Source organism: Aythya ferina (genome assembly GCF_964211825.1).
Source record: "Aythya ferina genome assembly, chromosome: 1".
Classification (NCBI taxonomy): Eukaryota; Metazoa; Chordata; class Aves; order Anseriformes; family Anatidae; genus Aythya; species Aythya ferina.
In genome coordinates, this window is record NC_140296.1 from 169,422,357 (window position 1) to 169,443,597 (window position 21,241).

General features: G+C 44.0%; 2 protein-coding genes across 2 annotated transcripts; both read right to left on the minus strand.

Annotated features, from left to right (window-relative positions):
* Positions 1 to 1,014: 1,014 nt before the first annotated feature.
* Positions 1,015 to 5,803, minus strand: YEATS4 (YEATS domain containing 4). Its single transcript, XM_084492241.1, has 7 exons — positions 5,589 to 5,803; positions 5,342 to 5,461; positions 5,094 to 5,160; positions 4,906 to 5,000; positions 3,810 to 3,902; positions 3,645 to 3,732; positions 1,015 to 1,583 (listed from the first exon to the last, which is right to left on the minus strand). Exons 1-7 carry the CDS (start codon positions 5,637 to 5,639, stop codon positions 1,414 to 1,416), a joined length of 684 nt encoding a protein of 227 aa, XP_084348367.1. The 5' UTR covers positions 5,640 to 5,803; the 3' UTR covers positions 1,015 to 1,413.
* A 486-nt stretch (positions 5,804 to 6,289) lies between these two features.
* Positions 6,290 to 10,540, minus strand: LYZ (lysozyme). The gene is made up of 4 exons (XM_084492267.1): positions 9,711 to 10,540; positions 8,364 to 8,525; positions 7,378 to 7,456; positions 6,290 to 6,725 (listed from the first exon to the last, which is right to left on the minus strand). Exons 1-4 carry the CDS (start codon positions 9,844 to 9,846, stop codon positions 6,659 to 6,661), a joined length of 444 nt encoding a protein of 147 aa, XP_084348393.1. The 5' UTR covers positions 9,847 to 10,540; the 3' UTR covers positions 6,290 to 6,658.
* Between the last annotated feature and the right edge of the window lie 10,701 nt (positions 10,541 to 21,241).

Sequence of the window (21,241 nt, forward strand, 5' to 3'; positions counted from 1 at the left end):
ACGCACCTAAATACTTAAAATTAACAATTAAAATTGCTCAGTCTTCAGAAGCAATAAACATCTTGAATAACATAAGGCATTTAATTTATGTTTTAACTGAATAGACTGACCTAGAATGCTCTGGAACCCTTGTATTTATGCTTACCTACAATGCTTGGAAAATGGTGCAAGAAAATTGCTAATAGCTAGTAAAAATAGTTGCTCAGTGTGATCATCAGCAATGGCAGTTACCTCATCAGACAAAATTGGGTGGTCTGCAGCGCTGGGGGGGATTTGTGTGAACGCTGCTCGGACAAGGTGCATCATCTTCCTCAATGAAGTACACCAAATTTTAAGTTATTTTTCTTAATGACAACTCCATATTGAGCTCAGACTGTTAGAACTGTTTCAGTCATGAATCTTTCCCAAGCCACATTAAATGCAAAATTATCAATTGTTTCAAAGAAGACTAAATTAGTGCTTTGGTCTATTAATACCGATTTGCATGGAAGAGGAGGGTGATTTTTTGTTTTCCTCCTCTAAAGCAGAGGTTACTGCATCAAAGGATCTTGAAGCAGTAGAGATTTCCAAGCCTTTCAAAACCTCAAGTCCTGCCATCTCTATGAGGCACATTTACATCTACAAATGAAGAGAAGAATTCATAGGCAAAATATTACGTACTAATTTTTCAGGGGGAACACTTCCTACTTAACACTAAGCAGAATACAGATGTTAAACAGAATGTCTACAAAACAGGACAGATACAGTTTCCTGCATCCAAACATAACTTGTCGAGTTGATGCCTTTGTGTTAAAGCAGATGTGGGACTAGAAACTCTTATCTGTAGATAAAGAAGTTATTAAAAACAGCATTTTCCTGATTTTATAGATTATTTTTTTTCTCATAGTGCTGATAATAGGCAGACTTCCAGAAATTACTGTAAGCATCTTACTTAAATTACATAAGCATCTTGCATACTATTATATTACAACCTGACTTAAAACTGGTATTTACAATGGTACTTGAAGCCCAAACTGGACAGAGACTTTTTTTTTTTTTTTAATAAAAAAGAACGTGTTTTATTTTCAACTTAAAGATGCATCTCTAAACAGTAGAAAAAAAATAAAAAAGTAAACATTTTGTAAAGTCCCATTGAACTAATACAAGACTTAATACAAATTTTTCATATACATCACTCAAATGCAGTTAAAAAATCGTCTGGTCTCCAAGTCCTGTTTTCCTTGAAATATGTACCCACAGATTTCAACTACAAAGAGAGGATACATTCATTCTTGTTCTCTTCAAGAAGTCAATTGCCACACATTCCAATGATTTGCAAATAAAATTCATACGGTCTCATCAAGAGAACACATCCAATTCCATGACTGGAGTCCTTTCATTTTCAGCACAGGCTCCCTATCAAGCCACCATTCATCACATGTCTTTAGACTGATCATCTTCTTCAAGTTTTCTGATTTCATTCTTCAAACAGTTGATGGTTTCACGACTTGCTTTTAATCGTTCTTTAAGCTCAGCAATTTCAAAACTGGTTTTCTTTTTAGCAGCTTCTAGCTTTTCCCTGGTTTTTACTTCAAGATCTGCAACTGTGATGGTGATAAAGAAAAATAAGTAGTAAGTATAAAAAGAAATCATAATTATTAAAAACACATTTACTTCTTAAACAGCGATAGTCATTTAGAAGGTACGTGTCCAAAAAAAAAATAATAAAAAAAACACAACCAACAATTACTCTTAGTAATTCAAATATTTAGTAACTCAATATTCTTAGATTCAATGCTTGTGGTAAAAATGATATATGAAAAAAAGATGGAATTAAAAACGTGTTTATGACCTCATTCAGTCCATCGTTTTTGTGGTAGAAACACTGTAATTTACTATAGCATTTGCCAGAGTAAAAACAAACAACTAACAAACAAAAAAAAAACAACCTGAAGATTAGGTGAATGACATGATTGACAGCAAAAGAAATAACAGCACATGTGAAAAGAAGAGTGAAAAGTGTATCACATTTACTATTCTTCACTGTATTCTGATTCTGCGCATCTACAAAATTTGGTGGTGGTACCTGTGCTTTAACAAGCATCTGACTGGTGATGGAACATCTGACAGGTATTTCTTTCTTTTTTTGTCATGCACAAGTTTTAAGACAATGCAAAGCCAGTAAGTCTTCTTAGGCCATGGATATCCATCCAGATCCTATGTTACATCATTTTGGATTTAACCTTTTATCTGCTTCAATAGCACTTTTTAAGGAAATGCATTCAAAAAAATTTTTTTTTTTTTTTTTTTTTTATTATTGCTTAGGAGAAACATGCAGAACTTCTAATTAAGAAAGCTTTAAAACTGGACTTTTTAAGAAAGTTTCAAATTATTAAATGCTTTCTACCCACAAACTATAACACCATGCAATGTGATGAAGATCCACCTTAAGACTAACAAAATTGAAGTAGAAAATGGAATTACCTCACATGTTCAAACACCTGAACAGATACAAAGCAAATCAGAACCCTAAATCTGTGGAGCTCAAGCACTCCTTGATTGAGGTATTCAGTGTCAGGAGAACAAGCAGATAAGCCAAAGAGCAAGTGACCAGAAGTACAACGGCATTGCAACTAACAAGGTAGAATTTGTACTTAATAAATACAACTGCTTTCTGAGAGTGTAAAATAAGAAATCAAGTTCAGACGATCAGAGCAGAAATCATTGCTAAATGCATTACTTTATGAATAAATGCATTTTCATTTCATTTTGTAGAATCACAGAATAGTTCAAGTTGGAAGGGACCCACAAGGATCATTGAGTCCAACTCTTGGCTCCACACAGAACCTTTCCCTAACCCCCAGCCTGATCCTCCCCTGTCCCAGCTCCATGCCGTCCCCTCGGGTCCTGTCGCTGTCCCCAGAGAGCAGAGCTCAGCGCCTGCCCCTCCGCTCCCCTCGTGAGGGAGCTGCAGGCCGCCATGAGGCCTCCCCTCAGCCTGCTCTGCTCGGGGCTGAGCAAACCAAGGGGCCTCAGCTGCTCCTCACACATTTTGTCCTCTAGACACTGCATTATCTTCATAGCTCTATTTCCTTAATTCCATTAATATTCTGTTTTATACTTAAAGACAGATTATGCAGGAGGGACGAAAGTAACATTAAACTACACTGCATTATGAAGTGACCTACAGTTAAAGTATTAGACAGAAGGGAAAGGGACAGGAAGAGCTTCCAGACGCTCCTCTTTATCCCAGGGGGTTGCTGCTTTGTCTTAAGCAGCACTGAGAGCTACATACTTCAAGTGGTGAAGCACAATCTTTGCTTCCAGTTAACATCCTCATGACACGAGCCTAATTACCTCTAAGGCAGTGGTCTGAATTTATTCTCTTTTAATTCATTTCAAATATGATAAACGAGGTGTAGATCATGCCATCAATCTTTATACCAAGTTATTTTTAATTCCTTTCTTTTCAGCAAGCATACAGATCTGAAAATCTTAAGTTTTCGAATAAGTATTAGTATCTTTGCAAAAACTGAAGTTAATTTAAGACAAAAATATCACTTTCTAGCAGCAGCCAAATCCATTGTATGATTACATCCCACAAAAAACCCTAAACCCCAAACCAACTACAGCTTACTTCTAAAATGAACGTATTTTGTACTTACACTCTGTTTCATGCTTATAAGCACCTAGTGTTAGCTGACGAGACGTTGTTAACAGCTGCTGCATCATTGCAGTAGGATCTTGAAATATCTAATGGGGGAGAGAAACAAGTGTTATCACTAATACTTTTCAAAATAAAGTGAGGATTACATTAAAAATTTTCATACCATTTCATCATAGAATTCAGAAACTACAGTTTTCTTTCCCAGGATAGCATTGGTGTCAGACTGAAAAAGCTTCAGCAAGTGATACAGGGTTACCTGTGCAGACAGAGATTTATTAGCGTGACAATTGTAGGAAAATAAAAATCACCTTCTAGATATAAACAAGTAGCGTTTGTTCTTACTAAACAATCACACAGGATTTAAAGGGCTTTTAGGAATACAAAAATAAATGTCATCAGCAGAGCTATTTAAGTTGAATATTCGTTATTAAACATGCCAGCTACAAAGGTTGCTTGGTATTTTTAAAGTGTCTAAACAACTGCTTTAGGATTGATGCATAAAAAACTACTAAAAATACCTTCTCTTAAAGATTTCCAAATAGAACAGATGATTTATTTCAAACCAACTTTGCCAATAAATCTGTTTGAAAGTGGTTTCCACAACCTTATTATCCCCATAGTTTGGGTGACAGAAAGAACCTGCTCCTTCCAGGAGCTAGTATCTTACCCTAAAATATGGTAATTAAGTTTCCTACCTAAACTTGGGTACGCAAAACTGCAAGATGCCTGAAACAAATGATGGGAAGAAAATTCATTCCACTGCTTTACAGAAGTGTGCTAGCCTGCTTTTCTTTAGAAACTAACGCTAGAATAGCAGCTTTGTCACTTTTTGACTGATTTTGACCAAATCTGATAGACAGTATATGTATATATATATATACATATATATGCACACACATATACATATATACTCACGCACACACATACATACACTACGTTATGATAATTAAAATATTCCAATATCCTATGATTAGGAAGCCACTGAGGAGAAACCTTCCCTGTGTGCTCAACCCATGTAAGGTGAAACGCGCATTCACATATAAGTAAATACCAGAAACAGCAAAAGCCCTCACAAATGCCCTAGCCTGTACTAAAGCACAGAAATTGGAAAACATGGCCAAAAATTGAATACATTTCCTACAAAAGCAAGCTTTATTATCCCTGCGGCTGACAGCACTTCTTTTTACCAGCAATATAAAGCACTACAACCTTAGGGCTCCCTAATTCTTTAAGCACTGTTAAAAGTTTGTTGTACTTACAGGTCTTTCATTGGGGTCGATGAAAAATATCTTGATGATTATTTCGAATTCGCCCCAGCCTGTCTCAGTGATCTCGTACGGCGGCTTGGTAACAACTGCGGGGGGAAGCAGCGGGGACGGTGATGAAGCCCCCACGCAAGCAACCAAAACCCTCCCTCCAGGGGCTAAGGCCAGAACACGAACCCTACCTCTCAGGGGATTCCCGTAGCTCTCGTGCAACTTGAACTGAATTTTCTTCACGTAGGCTGACATGTCCTGAAAGGCAAGGTGTGGGGATTCTCGCTGTGTGCACAGCACAGCAAAACACTGTGTATTCCCCCCAGCCCTTCTCACACCCCTACCTCCAACACCAGCAGGAAAATAAAGGCACAAACCCAAAAGTTAGCAGTCACCCCCCCTTAGCCCCCCTTTGTGCCCGGCAGCCCCCGCCGCTCACCTCGTTCCTGTACGGCTTCACGTACACCGTCCACTGGTGCGTGTGCCCGTCCTCCTCCCGCTTCTTGCCGAAGTACCTCGCCACGTTCCCGTACACGATCGGCTTCACGATGGTGACGCCCTTCAAGCGACAAACCCGCAGCTCCCGCACCCGCTCCCGAGCCGCCGGGGGGGCAGCCCCGGACCCCCCCCCCCATCCCCCGGGGCTCCTTCCCTCCCTCCCTCCCTCCGCTCCCGGCCCGCCGCACCTTCACCCTGCCGCCGGAGTCAGGCCCGAACTCGGCCATTCTCTTGAACATATTGCACCGAGGGGGCGCCGCCCGCCGCCAGCCGCCCGCCGCCGCCGCCCGCGCTCAGCTCCACGCCCCGCGGCCGCTCGGCTCGGCCCGGCCCGGCCCGGCCCCGCCGCTGCCGGTACCGCGAGATGGCGGCCCCGCCGTCACGTGCCCGCGCCGCGCCGGGAGGGGTGCGCGCCCCCACGGCGGCCGGGGGCGGCCGGGGGATGGCGGCGGCCGCGCGCGGCCCCGCTGAGGCGGCGGCGGGCGCCGCCATTTTCTCGCCGTGGCCGGCAGCGGGGGGGTCGGGCTGTTTTCAGAGATAACCAGGGATAGGAGCTGAGGGAATGGCCTCAAGGTGCCCCAGGGGAGGCTCAGGGTGGGAATGAGGAGGCATGGCTGCTCAGGAAGAGTAATTAGGCACGGGGACGGGCTGCCCAGGGAGGTGGTGGAGGCACCGTCCCTGGGGGTGCTCAAGGAGAGGTTGGACGTGGTGCTTGGGGACACGGTTCAGTGGTGACATTTCTATTAGGGTGACAGTCCAACCACATGATCTCAGAGCCCTTTTCCCACCTTCATGAGTCTACATCTCATTAGCCACAACCTCCTCAAGCAGTCACAGGTTAAAAACCCTACTAGCACTACGGATCACAAATCACGCTGACCAATACACAGCCATTTGCAGGTATTTTTTTAATGATGAACGCGCTTAAAACTGCCAAGCAAGTAACAAACATCATGCTAGCGTGCAGCAGCAAAACCTAGCGGTGAGATTTCGGTTAGATCGGCTCCCTGCTCGTGCCTACGTACAGCAAAACCAGCAGCTGGCTGTTCAAGCTGCGTCGGGCGCAAAGGGGGTGGATAGGTGGAAACAAACCCCTTTCATCTGCAAGGAGTAAAGCAGCAGCTTCACAAGTGAGCTGCGTTGTAGTAATGCTGGATTTTGTGTGGATCACGGACTGTAACAAGCGCCTTGAGGAACCAGTTTGCTCGGTGTGAGGGCTGTTGGCTGTTGGGAACGGGCTCCGCTGAGCACCTGCGCCTCATAGCCTGCAGCCTCGGATCCACCTGGAGACATCTGTGCCTTTGCACCGGTTGCGCCACGCGACCCTGGACAGAGGAAGATCAGGGCAATTAATGACAGCAAACTCAAAAGTCAGCACTGATGGGGCTTTTCTTAGCAACCCTGGCTTAGATACACAGCTAAATTCTGCAAAAGGCCAGGCTATATATCAAGTACTTTGCTACTTCCCCAAAGAGAGAGGCACAACCGAGCATTCCTGATTTAGAAATCACAGCACACCTAAGGCTATAGGTTGGACTGGTCTATGCACTCTATTCTTTGAGAGCATCAATTCTAAGTAGAGCATGTGGGCTTTGTAAAAGCAGGTCAAGATGACTCGACCTGTCGCCTGCAGCCAGCAAAATCAAAGCCAGTCACATGTACATTGTAGGTCATTTAGTTTGCACTTCAATACTAAAAGTTTGGGGAATGGAGAGCTTAGACAATATTCGTGCCCTGCTAGTTATGAAGAATTTGGTGCATATCAGGGTTTGAAGAACATCAAGGATGCCACAGCTGCAGTTTGCACCTATGCTCATTTTAGCTACTGTTCTTACATGCTTTGAGTTGAAATATACATGCAAGGGACTGCTAAGGTTTGCCTGTTCTTTCTAAGCTGGATTAGTTTAAAATTATATTCCTTCTCTTAATTGTCTGTTCTACAAGTGCAGCTCAGTCTTTTAACCCACCAAAACCTACCATGCGTTCATGCCATTTGGATCTCTGACAATCCTCTTCGCACACCTCACAGCTTCTGTTATGTCTGATCTCAGTAGTACTTGAAAAAGGAGACAGGAAACAACGTCAGTTTTCTCTTTCTTTTCATATTTTTATTTAAATAGTCTTCAAATGTCCTTAGGGAGTGTGTGTTGGTGTTCACCATTTTTATTGTTTCCCACTCTAAGGGCTCATATGGTGTCTGGTTAAATTAACCATCCTGTACAGACAACAGTTCTGAAGACTGAATAGCATGTGGGCAAACATGATGTGAGGGAAAAGCCTATATAATACCCAAGAAAGTGAGAAAATGATAGTGGCAAGAATGGTAATAGTTGTACAGCTGCTTTGAACTTCAAAATATTCAGGCTGTGTGCTGACTACTCCAGAGACCTTGTTCGGCTCTTGAATATATATATATAGTGTATCACCTTCTTTGGTAAGACATTATACCAAGCAACAAGAACCAAAGGCTTGAGATGTGCGGCAATTCCTCTGTTCTCTATTTTCTAAGGAAAAGCAAAGAACTTCTCTCTGGCAACTTGCAACTATCAGAGTGCAAGAGTAAGACCAATGAAGCAAATCCAGAAATTATACAAAATAAACCAGGCTGCAAGAGGTCATTTGGGCCAGCCTCTTGCAAGAAGCCAAGCTCTCACTACCTTCAAAGAAAAATGTCCAGGGGTTAGTGTCACTGTTAATTAATAAATGGGTTCTGCGGAAACCTCTTTACTCTAGAAACAGTAAGATGGGTAAGCAGGGGAATACAATTCCTGCTGTAAAGAAATGTTTTCCTCTCACTTGTGCACGACCACGGTGCAGACCTCCTTTTTGAAAGGGGGAAGGGTGAGTTTGAACTCTGTATGGCAATGTTTCTAAAGCCGAGGCTGCCACCAACCTTTGCTCATTTGCAATGGGAATATGGAAGGGCAGCCCGTCATGGTATTGCCTGGGGAAGCTGAGCTCACCTGAGCATGGGATACCGCACGCGTTCTTGGCCCTTGGGGTCTTGCCATCATCGCACCACCAGCGGCTGTTGATCTGTAAAATTCCGTAGTCGGTGCTTCCATCAGTGTTACGGTTTGTAGCCTGTGTGTTAAAGCTGCTCTCATAATTTGCTGCACACACCCCTGTCAAAATTCCATTCAAAAGAAAAAAGAAAAGAGATGTTTGCTTTAAAACCGGACCCGACTTGTGTACATACACGCCCCATCTCCTCGCCTGGCTGAAATGTGACTGTATGCAGAGTGCATGTGACAGGTGGGGCTCCTTTTATTCCAATCCAACCCAGTATGAAAAACAACTACAGCACGTCTTAACTTCAAAATGACTTTAGAAGACCCAGCACAGGATTTCTACCCTTCAAAATAAATGCCAGCTCCTGCCCGTGTGGCTGCGGGCGGCCCGGCTGCACCCACATCTCGAGGGAGGCCGGCTGGTGTGGGCAGCGGCAGGCAGGGCACGCTCTGTCCCTCACCCTGTCTCCTTTGAAGCTTTTGGGAGCCATTGACTGCAGCAGATGGCAGCAGCACAAATAGCTGCTGGCTTTGACAAGGTTTGTTTCAGCTGCTTGTACTTCACATGATGCATAATGGCCTTGTTTTATCCCATCTACATCTGCTGCATCTGTGGCAGGGCAATGGGAAGGAAGAGGGACGGGGACAGCGATTGCGTCTGACCCTCACATGGATCGCTCTCCAGATCTGGGATCAGACCCCACGCATGCTTCCCCTCAGAGGAAATTGGTTTAACACCAGCCTGTTGTCTGGAGGAAAGAAGTCTTCACCTGGCCTTCACCTGAGGGAGGGAGGCTCCTTGTCTAGAGGAACCCCTCTCCCTCAGCCCCCTTTCCTCACAGCATGCCCACTGTCTCCTCTCCCCCGCTACTATTTCCAGTGATTCCCACCGAGCAAGCCTGGCACCAGCACCTCTGCCCAGCTCAGCTCCACGCTCCCGTCCTGCTTGCTCCACAGCCTCAGAGGGAGGCCACCAGCAGCAGCCACCCAGAGGGAGGAATCAAAGCAAATAAAGGCAGAGCAATTAGCTCCTGGGGAGGTATGATGAGACAGGCTGCTTCTGCAAAACGCTTGCTGATAATGGTTTTATTCACCTGTGGAAGAGTGCCAGGGAAAGAAGTGGTAATGGGACAAGCTGTAGAAAATGCCTGCAGTCTGTGCCAGCAGAGATGGACAAACCTGGTGGAGCCTTAACACCTGCACTGCAGCATCATGCCTACATCCTCACCTTAACAAAGCTTGTTAAGTGGAAATTCCCACCCCACGTGCTCCCTGGAAATCAGGGGAGAACAGACTTACAGTTTCCCAGGCTGTATCCCCGGTAGTTGTCCAGTCCAAGTCGCTTCATAGCTGCTGCCAGCTCACACCTTTCGTAGACTTTCCCCTGAGCAGCCAGGGGTAGGAGGCAAAAGACGAGGGTCAGCAAAGCCTTCATGTTGTCGGCGTAGCACACACCGTCTCTCAAAAGCGAGACTGCAGGCTCTCCTGCACTTGCCTCTTATATATTTTTCTCCTGCCCCCTTTTGGTTCCTCTCCTCTGCCGTCACCACAAACAGCCTTTGAAGTATATGGCAATTTCCCAATAATTAAAACATCACTCCAAACCTGTCAAATTTCTTAGAACAGGTGCAAAGTACTTTAGCCACAGGTGAATTTTGTTTACAGTCTGTTGCAATACCTATTGAAGGGGGAGTTGGGTGTTTAGGCTCTGCTACTCAAGATTTATTAGGAATTTATCATCAAAGTCCCGGTTTTACTGCACAGCTGCTGTTCACCAATCTATCACTACTAATAAAAATAGCCTAAGTAGACATATGTTTAATTGGCACAATTACTAGACCACTCTCTGATAATACAAAGGTGGCTCTTCTGGTCAAGTGCTGAAGAGTTGTTGATGCATCGTTCATGTACCAACAGGAGCAACCTCACCGTGCTGCGTGTCCTTGCCTGGTGTCTGAAGCAATGCTGGGTTTGTCAGGGCTCTGAGTGCAGGGGGCTGTGGGGCCATTTGCTGGCAAGTGAGGTGGGACATCGAGCAGGAGTATTTGGGGAGGAAGAAGCACAAGCAGAAGCACAGCCTTAATACCCCTGATGTATCAACCCTCCTACAAGATCTACCCGAATGACAAAGCATGAAAAACCCTCTGCACTAGTCACCAGCACTTATATCTTGTTCTTGTTTTGATAGTGGAACTAATAAGGAGAATAAGGAGAAGTGGGTTTTACCCACTGGGTCTTGAGGTTGTTTGTACAATTTTTCAGTGGGCATGCGTAAGCTGAACTATAGAAAGTAGCTCTATTTGATCATGACGTTCAGAGCTGGTTACTTTTTACTAGCCTTTGAAATTCTTATCCATTGAATTCATTTCAAAAGAAAGTGCTGGCAAGAAACAGTGTGCCTGCACACAATTGTATTTGATTGGAAGTGCTTTGTTTGGGCAGCTTTGCATGGGGAACTGTAGACACTTCAAAAGGTGGGATGAAAAATTGACTTTGTAATGTTCAGCAAGCTCTTTAAGAGATCAGCTTTTCAGTGTCCCACCTCAAAATGCAACTCTGGTAGAGGGGAGCAGCTTCTAACACAGCCCCTAGACTCCATCTTCCATGCTAAGCCACCTGATGATATCGATTGCATTATGGCATCAGCTAGTTCACTTTAACAACTATATTTATTTAGTTTTTTGTTTTGTTTTGTTTTGAGGATTGACATTGCCTCATAGTCAATCAAGTAGCCTGTGAGATTTGTGTCCTTATCTGACCTCTGCTGAGGCCAATATGTAACAAAGCAAAGGGACACATAAATGCCATAGCTTTGCAGTAAAGGTCTCAATCTCTTCATGATAAATGCAGCTAAAACCTTCTTAGTCTTCAAACTTAGATTTATTATCCTCATTATTTTAGTGTCTTACTTGTAAGTTGAGTTTAATAACCAGAATGGTGCTGTCACCAACAAGGAAGAAAAAAAATCTTAAGAAACTCCCATCTTGCAACACACAATTGGTATTTCCAAATACCTATAAGGAAATGTGAGACTTCCTGCTAGTCAAACAGAAATATTCACCGTTATTTACTCATCCCCCTGCAAGCTGCCAACTGCAGAGGTACCACACTTAAGAGCTTAACAAGAAAGCCCTTCACGGATATCTTCTAAAAATGCACCCCTGTTTCTACAGACTTCATAGGAATGCACAGCATTGGTTCAAACAGGAGTCAAATGCCTGCAGGGGCTGTGGTTCTTCACTTTCATAACAGGCAAGGTATTTCCTCCTGTCCTGCTGCAGTTTAAAGCCATTTTTTTCTGTATGTGGCTGTAGCCAGTGAGGAGTGAAGCAATCTCTGATTACAGGGGTTTACAGGAATTCACTTAGAGGGAAAGTTCCCATGCAGTACTTCTCAGAGGGCCAAACTAAGCACCGAAGTTTCATATTTATATTATTTCCATACTGTTGTTACCTGTATGGCTGTGGCAATGACATTTTTCGTGCACTTTTATGCTGTCTAGAAGGGCGGAGATCATGTGAGCAAATTTAGCTGTCCACCAAGTCTTTTAGGGTATGACCTGCTCAGTACTTTAGATAAAATAGTTCAAGTTTAGATTGATTCCATAAAGTGGAAATGTCACTCAGAATACGCTTCTGTCAAGGTCAAGTGAGTGCATTCAGTATCCACAAACACTTGGAGATACTCCCGTGGTTAGAGCTGAATCTTATTTTCCAGCCTAGCTTTATATTAATAATGGATGGAAGACACCACTTTCTCCTTCATTTCCTTAGGCTGTATGAAAGAAAGCAAAAGAGGAGAAATTACATTTCATTTATTGTCACTCACCCAGCTGGTGCAATAGTCTCCTATCATGAGAACACTAACTAGCAGTACCTTGGCCAGGAACACCTTTCTTGTTCAAAAACTGCCTGCAAAGAAGCCTAATACTGTATACACAGTTTCCAATCCTCTTTCAGACCCTCAGGCTGTAAACGTTTGGGACTGCATCCTGTATTTTGTAGGTGTGATAACTTCCTCTTTGCTGAGAAGAACACTTTTCTTTGTCTCTGGTATTGAAAATGTTGCCAACAGCATGAAAAAGAAAAAATAGCCAAGGCAATTCTACATTCACACACACACAAACCTGCATAAGAAGCATGATTGTTAGAGGAAGATCTGGCCTTGGAGCTAAGGGATAAACTCCCTGCTACGTGTTCCCTCCTAATCTGGCAGTTCTGACTCCAAACCATAGAGAAATAAAGATAAAATTGACTATAAAGCATCTGGGAGGCATCAGTCAGGCCATCAGCAAGGGCTTGGCAATGTACAGAAAACAAGCAGACCTCCTTCAGCTTGGAAAGATCCCTTTGACGGGCTGATGAACTCCTAGGTGGCATTAATGAAAGGCAGAATAGCACCTGAACATCACTGCCACTGCTATAATCAGCTGAGATCATCCCTCATTTTGAGTGTTCAAGTGCAATCACTGTTTGGATGGCAGAACACCTAGAGGAGCAAGTGCTACTCTGCTGTCTCCTATTTTATCAATTTATTGCAGTTAAGCAGCAAGAAATGTCACCATGATTCTCCACACAATTCACCAAAAGTGGTTACTATGACTAATTTCATAAGCCAAATACCATGGGATGGCTTTGGCAAACTACATCTCCAGTTTGGGGTGTTCCTATATAAATTAGTAAATGCTGTTTGCTACAGCTTAAATATTTTTTAATTTTATTGAGCTAGATAACCACTTCATCGGTCTCTCAGTTGATGTCAGCCAGCCTCAAAAGTTCCTAACCCCTAAACCCTAACCCTAACAATAACCCCTAACCCCTACCCCTATCCCTGCTCATACCCCTACCCCTATCCCAGCCCTAACCCTAACCCTAACCCAAAAGGGGCTCTAACCCTAACCCTATCCCTAACAGCAGTGCTAACCCTAATACATAACCCTAACCCAAAAATGCTCCACTATGACTCTGCTGGCTCGTGAAGTCAAACCCTGTGAGCTATTTCAAAGTAATTACACAGTGGATGCAGTAAAATGAACAAATTTCATAGAATCGTAGAATATCCCAAGTTGGAAGGGACCCACAAGGATCATTAAGTCCAACTCCTGGCGCCGCACAAAAATTCAGACCCAAAAATTCAGACCTATTACTAAGAGCACAGTCCAAACGCTTCTTAAACTCCATCAGGCTCGGTACTGTGACTGCGTCCCTGGGGACCCTGTTCCAGCACACAACAACCCTCTTGGTGAAGAATTGATATCCAGCCTGAACCTCCCCTGCTGCAGCTTGACACCATTCCCCTGGGTCCTATCGCTGGTCACTAAAGAGAACAGATCGGCACCTGCCCCTCCGCTCCCCTCGTGAGGGAGCTGCAGGCCGCCATGAGGCCTCCCCTCAGCCTGCTCTGCTCGGGGCTGAGCAAACCAAGGGACCTCAGCTGCTCCTCATACGTCTTCCCCATTAGACTCCACACCTTCTTTGTTGCACTTCAAGTCAACCTTGCTGACAAGGAAGTTGCTGTAGTATCTTAGGGATCGCTCCAAACAATAAGAACTGGTAAGACCCCTGCATGGCAGAAGCATTCAGCTAGACATTTTTCTTTGCAAGACCGTGGCAAATCCATTTCCAGTGGTATCAACAGAAAAGGAAGAAGACGTTGAAGAATTAAACGGCCACTGAAAAGAACACCAAAATAGGCTAATATTTGTCAGAGACCAACTTAGAAGGGGCAGGGGACAACAAGGAAATTATACAGAAACAGCTGGATGATGGAGAAAATGGCATAGTCGGAACAGAACACAGCTTAAGCACATCAAAGCTCCCAGTGTCTCCGCTGATAAAAAAGAGCTTATCTGTTGGAAGTATCTGATCCCAAATACCGGATTTATGGGAGGCTGCAGTGGGGAAAGTACTTTCGGTAAACAGAGTAAGTGCTAATGCCACCCTGCAGACCCTGTTAGGATCCCACCTGGGATACTGCACGTATTTCTGTTAGGGGATTGTGTGTTCTTTCCTATTACAGGAAAAAGGAACTGAAATGTGCATATGCAAGAACGGGGCAAGTGGGTGTAACACAGCCTGTCCTAAAGAGTGGAAGAGTCTCCTACAGCAGGCTCACCAAAGTGAAGGCAGAACGAGCATTAATTAGCTGTTTTGAATGCCTTAAGGAGTTGAATACAATGGGAAAGGGAAATAACTATATAAAGTAGAGAACAGTATCATCACCAGATCAAATGAATATAATCTGATCAAGAAGAAATTCAGGCAGCAACTTGGGCTGGTACCCATGGGAGCAGTGGAGCAGTGGGATAGCCTTCCAGTGGGAACAGCAGGAGCAAAAACCCCAGACAGACCCTGCTTGGATTTAAGATGAGTCTCCGAAGGGATTATAAGTTGTGGTTAGCTGCCACAGCAGGGGCCTGAGCTGCACGTCCCAGGCTATATTCTCCAGCCCTGTGTTGCTACTTAGAGCTCAGTTTCTCCTGCAGCCTTGTTGTGAATTATGTAAGGCTAAAAGACCCTCCTCTGTCCTTGGCGCTTTTTACCTTTAATTTGCTGTGTTTGTCATAGAGAAGACTGATATGGGAAAATGAAAAATAAACAGGCATCCTTTAAAAAATACAAAATAAAAAATAAAATAAAAAATCACACAAAGACTTGATCACCAAGAGAATACTACATTAATGTATTTATTGTTTGAGTGTTCACAGGCGTGAGCGTTATTACCAGCATGGAAGTACATTTTGGGAAAAAAAGAAAAAAGGGGGAAAATGGCATAGCTATAGAAACTGACACTGAACACATGCTCTACACATTCTGAAATAGAGGAAATCACATGCGATGTGGTAGCCTCCAAAGCAGCCATTTCTGAGTCACAAGTAGGTTGTGGCATAGGGCCAGCCGTGGGGGGAAAAACGGTGTGAGAACAAAAAGCAGAACAAAAATCTGCATAAAGCAGATGACAGGAAAAGGACTGGAAATAGATGGGATTGACTGAACCACACTGTGTTACTCGTGTTCCTGTCTATAGCAGGGGACAGGGCTGAGCGGCACCGCACACTGTGGCAGATGGAGCTGGAACAACCCTGAGGAGAAACAGGCTGCCACCAGCCTGGATGGGGACTACTGCACATCATCTGCCACCCAGCCCTAGCTGCTGAGCACAGCCTCTGCCCAAGCACAGAGTTTAGGTGCATTATCTTACACACAACATCCCTCTCTCTAAATTGGAGAGACGGGGATCTGAGGGATGGACCACCTGGTGGGTGAGGAGTGGGCTGGTGGTCACCCTCAAAGAGCTGTGGTCATTGGCTCTATGTGACCACAACGTCACCATAGTCTCCTGGTGGAGACTGGTGACAAGAGAAGTTCCTCAGGGAAAAAGTTCCTCAGGGGAAACAGGCCTGAAAGCCCTGTTGAACCTCATGAGGAATTCAGGCCTGTTAAGGCCTCATGAGGTTCAACAAGGCCAAGTGCAAGGTCCTGCACGTGTGCCAGGGCAATCCTAAGCACAAACACAGGCTGGGCAGAGAACAAATTGAGAGCAGCCCTGAGGAGAAGGACCTGTGCATGCTGGTTGATGAGAAGCTCAACATGAGCCAGCAATGTGTGCTTGCAGCTCAGAAGGCCAACCATGTCCTGGGCTGCACCAAAAGCAGTGTGGCCAGCAGGGCAAGGGAGGGGATGGTCCCCCTCTGCTCTGCTCTCGTGAGACCCCACCTGGAGCTGAAACAAACCACAAACACTAGTGATTGCAGTACTCTCAAACTGCACACATGAATCAGGATCTAGTTCTTCTTCAGCTACCAGACTTTCTTTCTTGTTCACTGCAACCGAGGATAACCTGGAGATGGGCAGATCTTACCCCAAGACAGAAGTGATCCGAGATGTAATTGCTGAAATAGGGTGGGGATATACAAGAAACCGAGAACTGTTGCACATTGACTGTTTGTACTACAGCATGTCACAGAGATGAGAAACTCTTCCTTCATTTACCAGCCTTCCCTACATTTTTCAGCTCCCTTGGATGGAGCACTGATACCAGGATTTTTGATAAGCGAGGATCAACCTCCAACTCCAGACTCGTAATGAAATTTCCAGGTGACAAGGCATTCCTAAACAGATTAGATCAAAGATTTAATTCCAGAGCTGTGGATTTAAATTTGCCAACGTTTTCAAGTCTTTTGTTTGTTTGTTTGTTTTTAAAAAGAGGTGGGAACAGAACATTTTTGTTCATCATGAGATTATGTATAACCTCACAGGAGCTGATTTTGCACGAGCTTCGTACGAGTTTCCTCAAGCTTCATCCAGTCCTGGAAGGGACCAAAGGGAGTGGGGAAGGGGCCGCTGACTCCATGAATTAGGCACAGCTGGAGGTAGCACGAACCTGGCTCCAGCCATGAATGCTGTGCCGCCATCTCTCCTGCTGCCCCTGACGGTTTTAACAGACTATTAATTTAATCTGGTGGTAAAGGTTTTTTGTTGTTGTTGTCATTTTTGGCAGCTTGCCAGCTTTCTAAGTAAAAGACCTGAATTTCTATAAACCTTCCCATGTTCCCCAGTAACACACCCAAGCCTCCCTCAGTTAAAAATCCAAGCCAGTTATTGCTGTAATTAAAAACCAGAATGCTGAAAGAGGTGGTAACGTAGAAGTAAGGGTTTTATTCCTAAATTCATTTTTAGTAAAAGGCATAAAGTTACTTTTTTTTTTTTTTTCCCAAATAATTGAATGGAACAGTCAGGGGATAACTTAAAACTAGGAGGGCACAGTCGGGATCCCACATGACATGAAAAAAAATAATTTTCTGAAGTATCATACTGTTAACACTGTGAAAGAAACTCCAAGAAAATGTTAATGGACTCCAGCTGAGATGGAAGCCAGCCAGCAGATAGTTTTAATCGTTAGGGAGAATTTATACTTACACAAAAAAGCTCAAAATAGTTTTTCTTATGGAGAAAAATAATAATCACTCATCTGGTTTTTACAGCTGCTAGTAAAACACTGACCTCCTCTGACCCTTTTAATTCAAAGCAGTTTATGTATTAAAAAAAAAAAAAGAACCCACCACACAATTTAGACATTATTTCCAACAGCTTCTTCTACAGCACTGCTGGCTGTTCTAAATCGTTCACCGGCTTCACTACTCTTACACTACAGGTCTTTGAGAAAAGGGGAGCTGTGGACCTACATGCAGCAAAGACTCCGGGCTCGATGATTTAGGAATGCGAGAATGCAGTTTTAATTATGTACATACTCCAATTAACATCTTGAGGTTGCAGCTCGAGTCCCTTGCAGCTTGATCCATGAATAAGGATTCTGTTTGGGATGAATGGTCTCTGTTTTAACCCCCCTTCACCAGGGCAGAGCCACGTATTAAGCACAGCCTGCAGATTGTAAAAGGTGAGGGCAGCTGTCAGAAATAAGCAGATTGCTGAAGAGGGGAAGGGGACGCTGTGAAGCCTGAGGAGTCAGTTTTAAGAATTAGCTTCACCATCAGTCCTGAAATAATAGTAACTCTTTAGAGCTCTTTCAGAGGCAAAACACCACCCGTTTCTCGTGGAAACCCACCCATCGTTGTCCATTTTCCAGAGGTGCGTTCATCAGAGCAACTGTGGCCAATGTTCTCCTCCTGTGCGGATCTCCCAGTGCTTTCTGTGTCACAGAAAGGCTTCTGAGCACTGAAATATTTCACTTTAAGTGTATTACGTAGGAAATCATGCAAAAGAATTGAACAGCAGTGCACTCGGAAGGCATTCAAAGTAATATGTAGAAGATAAGGCAAGAAACTAGAATGTTTTCATGAGGTGTCAAAGCCAGGAAAAAGCACATGGATTGCTTATTTAGTGGGAAAAGGGGAAGAAGTGACTGCTATCTTCTTATACTTGGGACAGCTGGGGATTATCGAGTCTAGTTCTGACATAAACCGTAACTCATAAGGAGGAGGGTATATGGGATAAGTGAAAAATATATTGACGTGGCACTAATTAGACAAGCAGGCAACTCTGGTGTAATAATAGTGCTCATCTATCCAAAGCTTCATTAGTCAAACAAGTGTTTAGAAGCAGCAGTTTTAGAAGATCCCATTAAATGTGTTTTCCTCTTAACTAGGCAGCTTTCAGTCTCTTGCAACTCTGTTTAAATCGACTGGTTCTCCACACCCTCTCACAAAATACATAGTTGAAATACAGGCTTTAAAAAAAAAAAAAAAAAAAAAAAAAAAAGTGTTTTCACCTGTTACTTTTAACACACACAAAAAAATAAAGCCTCTCCTGTTTCAGGCCACCTTCCTACCCAAATCTCAAAGCCAAACAAAAGCCACCACTGAAGAAGTGTCACGCAACAACACGCCACTTCCTCGCAGCCAAACAGAAGGCGCAAAAATCTCTCCATTGGTGAGATTATTAAGCAAGAAGTAGAGGAAATTTTCATGCCACTAGATGGCAGGAGGGGACCTTTTACACCACCTGGGACCATCTGCACCATGTTGACTCTAGGGTGTGTGTGACCCAGCTCCTAGGGGCCTCACTTCAGCATGAAGGTTAAAAAGATGACACCTAGGCAATGGGTACCGGTGCCAAGTGGATTCAATTCCCACTTATACAGCTGGGACAAGGTTTCCAAGACTTACAGCTAGCGAGGTCTGACAGGAAGCTGTGGTGGTTTCCAGAGGATTTCTCCAGCTCACTTCCAGGTCAAATTCAACCAACAAAAAATTCACCTGCTCCTTTTAGCACCAGCCCTTCTTTCTCCTGCTGCCACACCTCTCTGCTTTGAAACAAACCCTTGAAAACAAATTCACTGCCCTCCCCTGTCAGCTGCAAGAATCCCCACTCTGAGAAAGGAAGTATATTCCCACCTGGGCTTCTTTTTATCCTGTACATTTTCCCAAAAGTGTTTATTTATTTTTCATGGATGTGGAGCAGGCTATTTACTGCCTCCCCATCTCCAGCCATTTACTTACATTTTTCAAAATCAATCACTTGCTTTTGGATCTTCTGAGAGGAAAAACAGATGACAATTCAACACAACTGATAAACCTGCTTCCTCTTGCATGCCTTGGTTAACCGTCTTGCCTCTTACACAGCAAACTCTCCTGCACAGCAGCAGCTGCTGTCACACAGCATGAGCAATCACCTTGAAACTCTTCATCACTGGGGTTGGAGCACTGTGTTGTTAGCCAAGATGCACTCAGAAAGTCATGTAGAGTTGTCATGCTTTATGTTAATCTGTTAAATATACTGTTTAATATGTTAATGTTTAAATTTGACTGTGTTTAATATGTAAAATAAACCCTGTCAGAGGTGTTAAGTGTGCAGACTGCACTGCTATAAAAACGTGCTGTGCTACCAGGGGGTTATCTCTGGAGAAATGCAGAGGTCAAGTTGGCAAACATTGTTCCCAGTTGACTATCTTACTTGTAAGATTGCGATGCCATAGGCCTTCAAAAGGACTCTTACTGGTTCTGGCCCCAAAGTGTTTAAAGCAGTGCACCCTTTCCTGGCATTTCGGGATAAACGGGGTGTAAAGACACTCAGGTGCCAGCATCTGAATTTCCTGTAATACTGTTTGTTTAAAAAATATATATATGTACATACATCTTTGTGGTGGTAAGCTACACATCTACAACCTGTATCTTCCTTTTACCCAGCCTGCACTGAACAAGCTTTATTGTTCACAGCTTCATACAGACCTCACTGCTGATTTTGGAATGTGATTTGCATTCTGCTCCTCTTCTCTTTTGCAACTTTGCATCTCCCCTGGACCAGCTGCAGTGTTCTGAGGTGTGAAGGACAAACCAGGGGAGAATACAGATGTGTGGCTCATCACTAACGCTTTCCACCTGTACATTTCTCCCCTCCCTAAATACAGCAGGGGGCAAAAACTTCACCTCTGATTGCTTCCTGAAGTTCTGCTTTCCCAGCAAACGCTTACATCTCTTTCACTTTCACATGGAGTCAAATTTGTACAAATAAAGCCTCTCCCTAGTCATTAATGCTCTTCTGTTGGCAGAGGTAAAACAAGATGCTAGCTCTGTGAGAGGGGAAACTTCAGCAGTGCGCTCACTGCAGCTGGGTCAGAACTGGGTCAGTAGCAGAAGGATTTTCTTTTCTGCATGAAGATACCCTGGGGGCCTTGCTGCCCCACTGCCTGTGCTGCAAAACCTGCAGCAGGACATCTTCACACGAACTCAAGAGCAACCTCACGGAAATGATTCCTGCAGTCCAGAAGTGCTCCTTCAATTGCAACTCAATTGAGAGCCTGCAGTTCACAGAAGTGACTATTTTAATTTTAGGCTCCCCTGCTAAACCATGCAAATACTTTCCTGTTTCCACTCCCCTAAGAAATCCCACCAGTCAGCATTCTTACTCAGCCAATACAATTGTGCTCAGAAAATTTTATCCTCATAGGTTAGGTGTGTTGTGTTTTGTTTGTTTGTTTGTTTGTTTGGTGTTGTTCTTTTTTGGTTTCGTTTAAGCTGATTTTCCCTTGGTTAGCTGGGATGGGTCAGCTCTTTCTGAGGCCAGCCTGCCTGCAGCAATAGATAGCAGACAAGAGGCTTCTGCATCCATTTCTGCTCTGCTACACGGCAAGGGGGGAACAAGCAAGGAAAATAACCTGCTGGAGCCTGGATTCCAGAAGTTTTTCCTCCAGCTCACCATAGGCTCTGGGGCCTTTCAATCTGTAGCAAGTGCAGAGGAGTCAGTGAAAAAGCCTGGCAGCAAGGCAAGCAGAATTGAGCAAGGAAATCTCCCTAAGCTGCTGAAATACTTCCTTGTCTCTGCTCAAGAGGCGTTGTTTCTCCAGAAAGCTTACACGAAGTAAAAGATATTTTC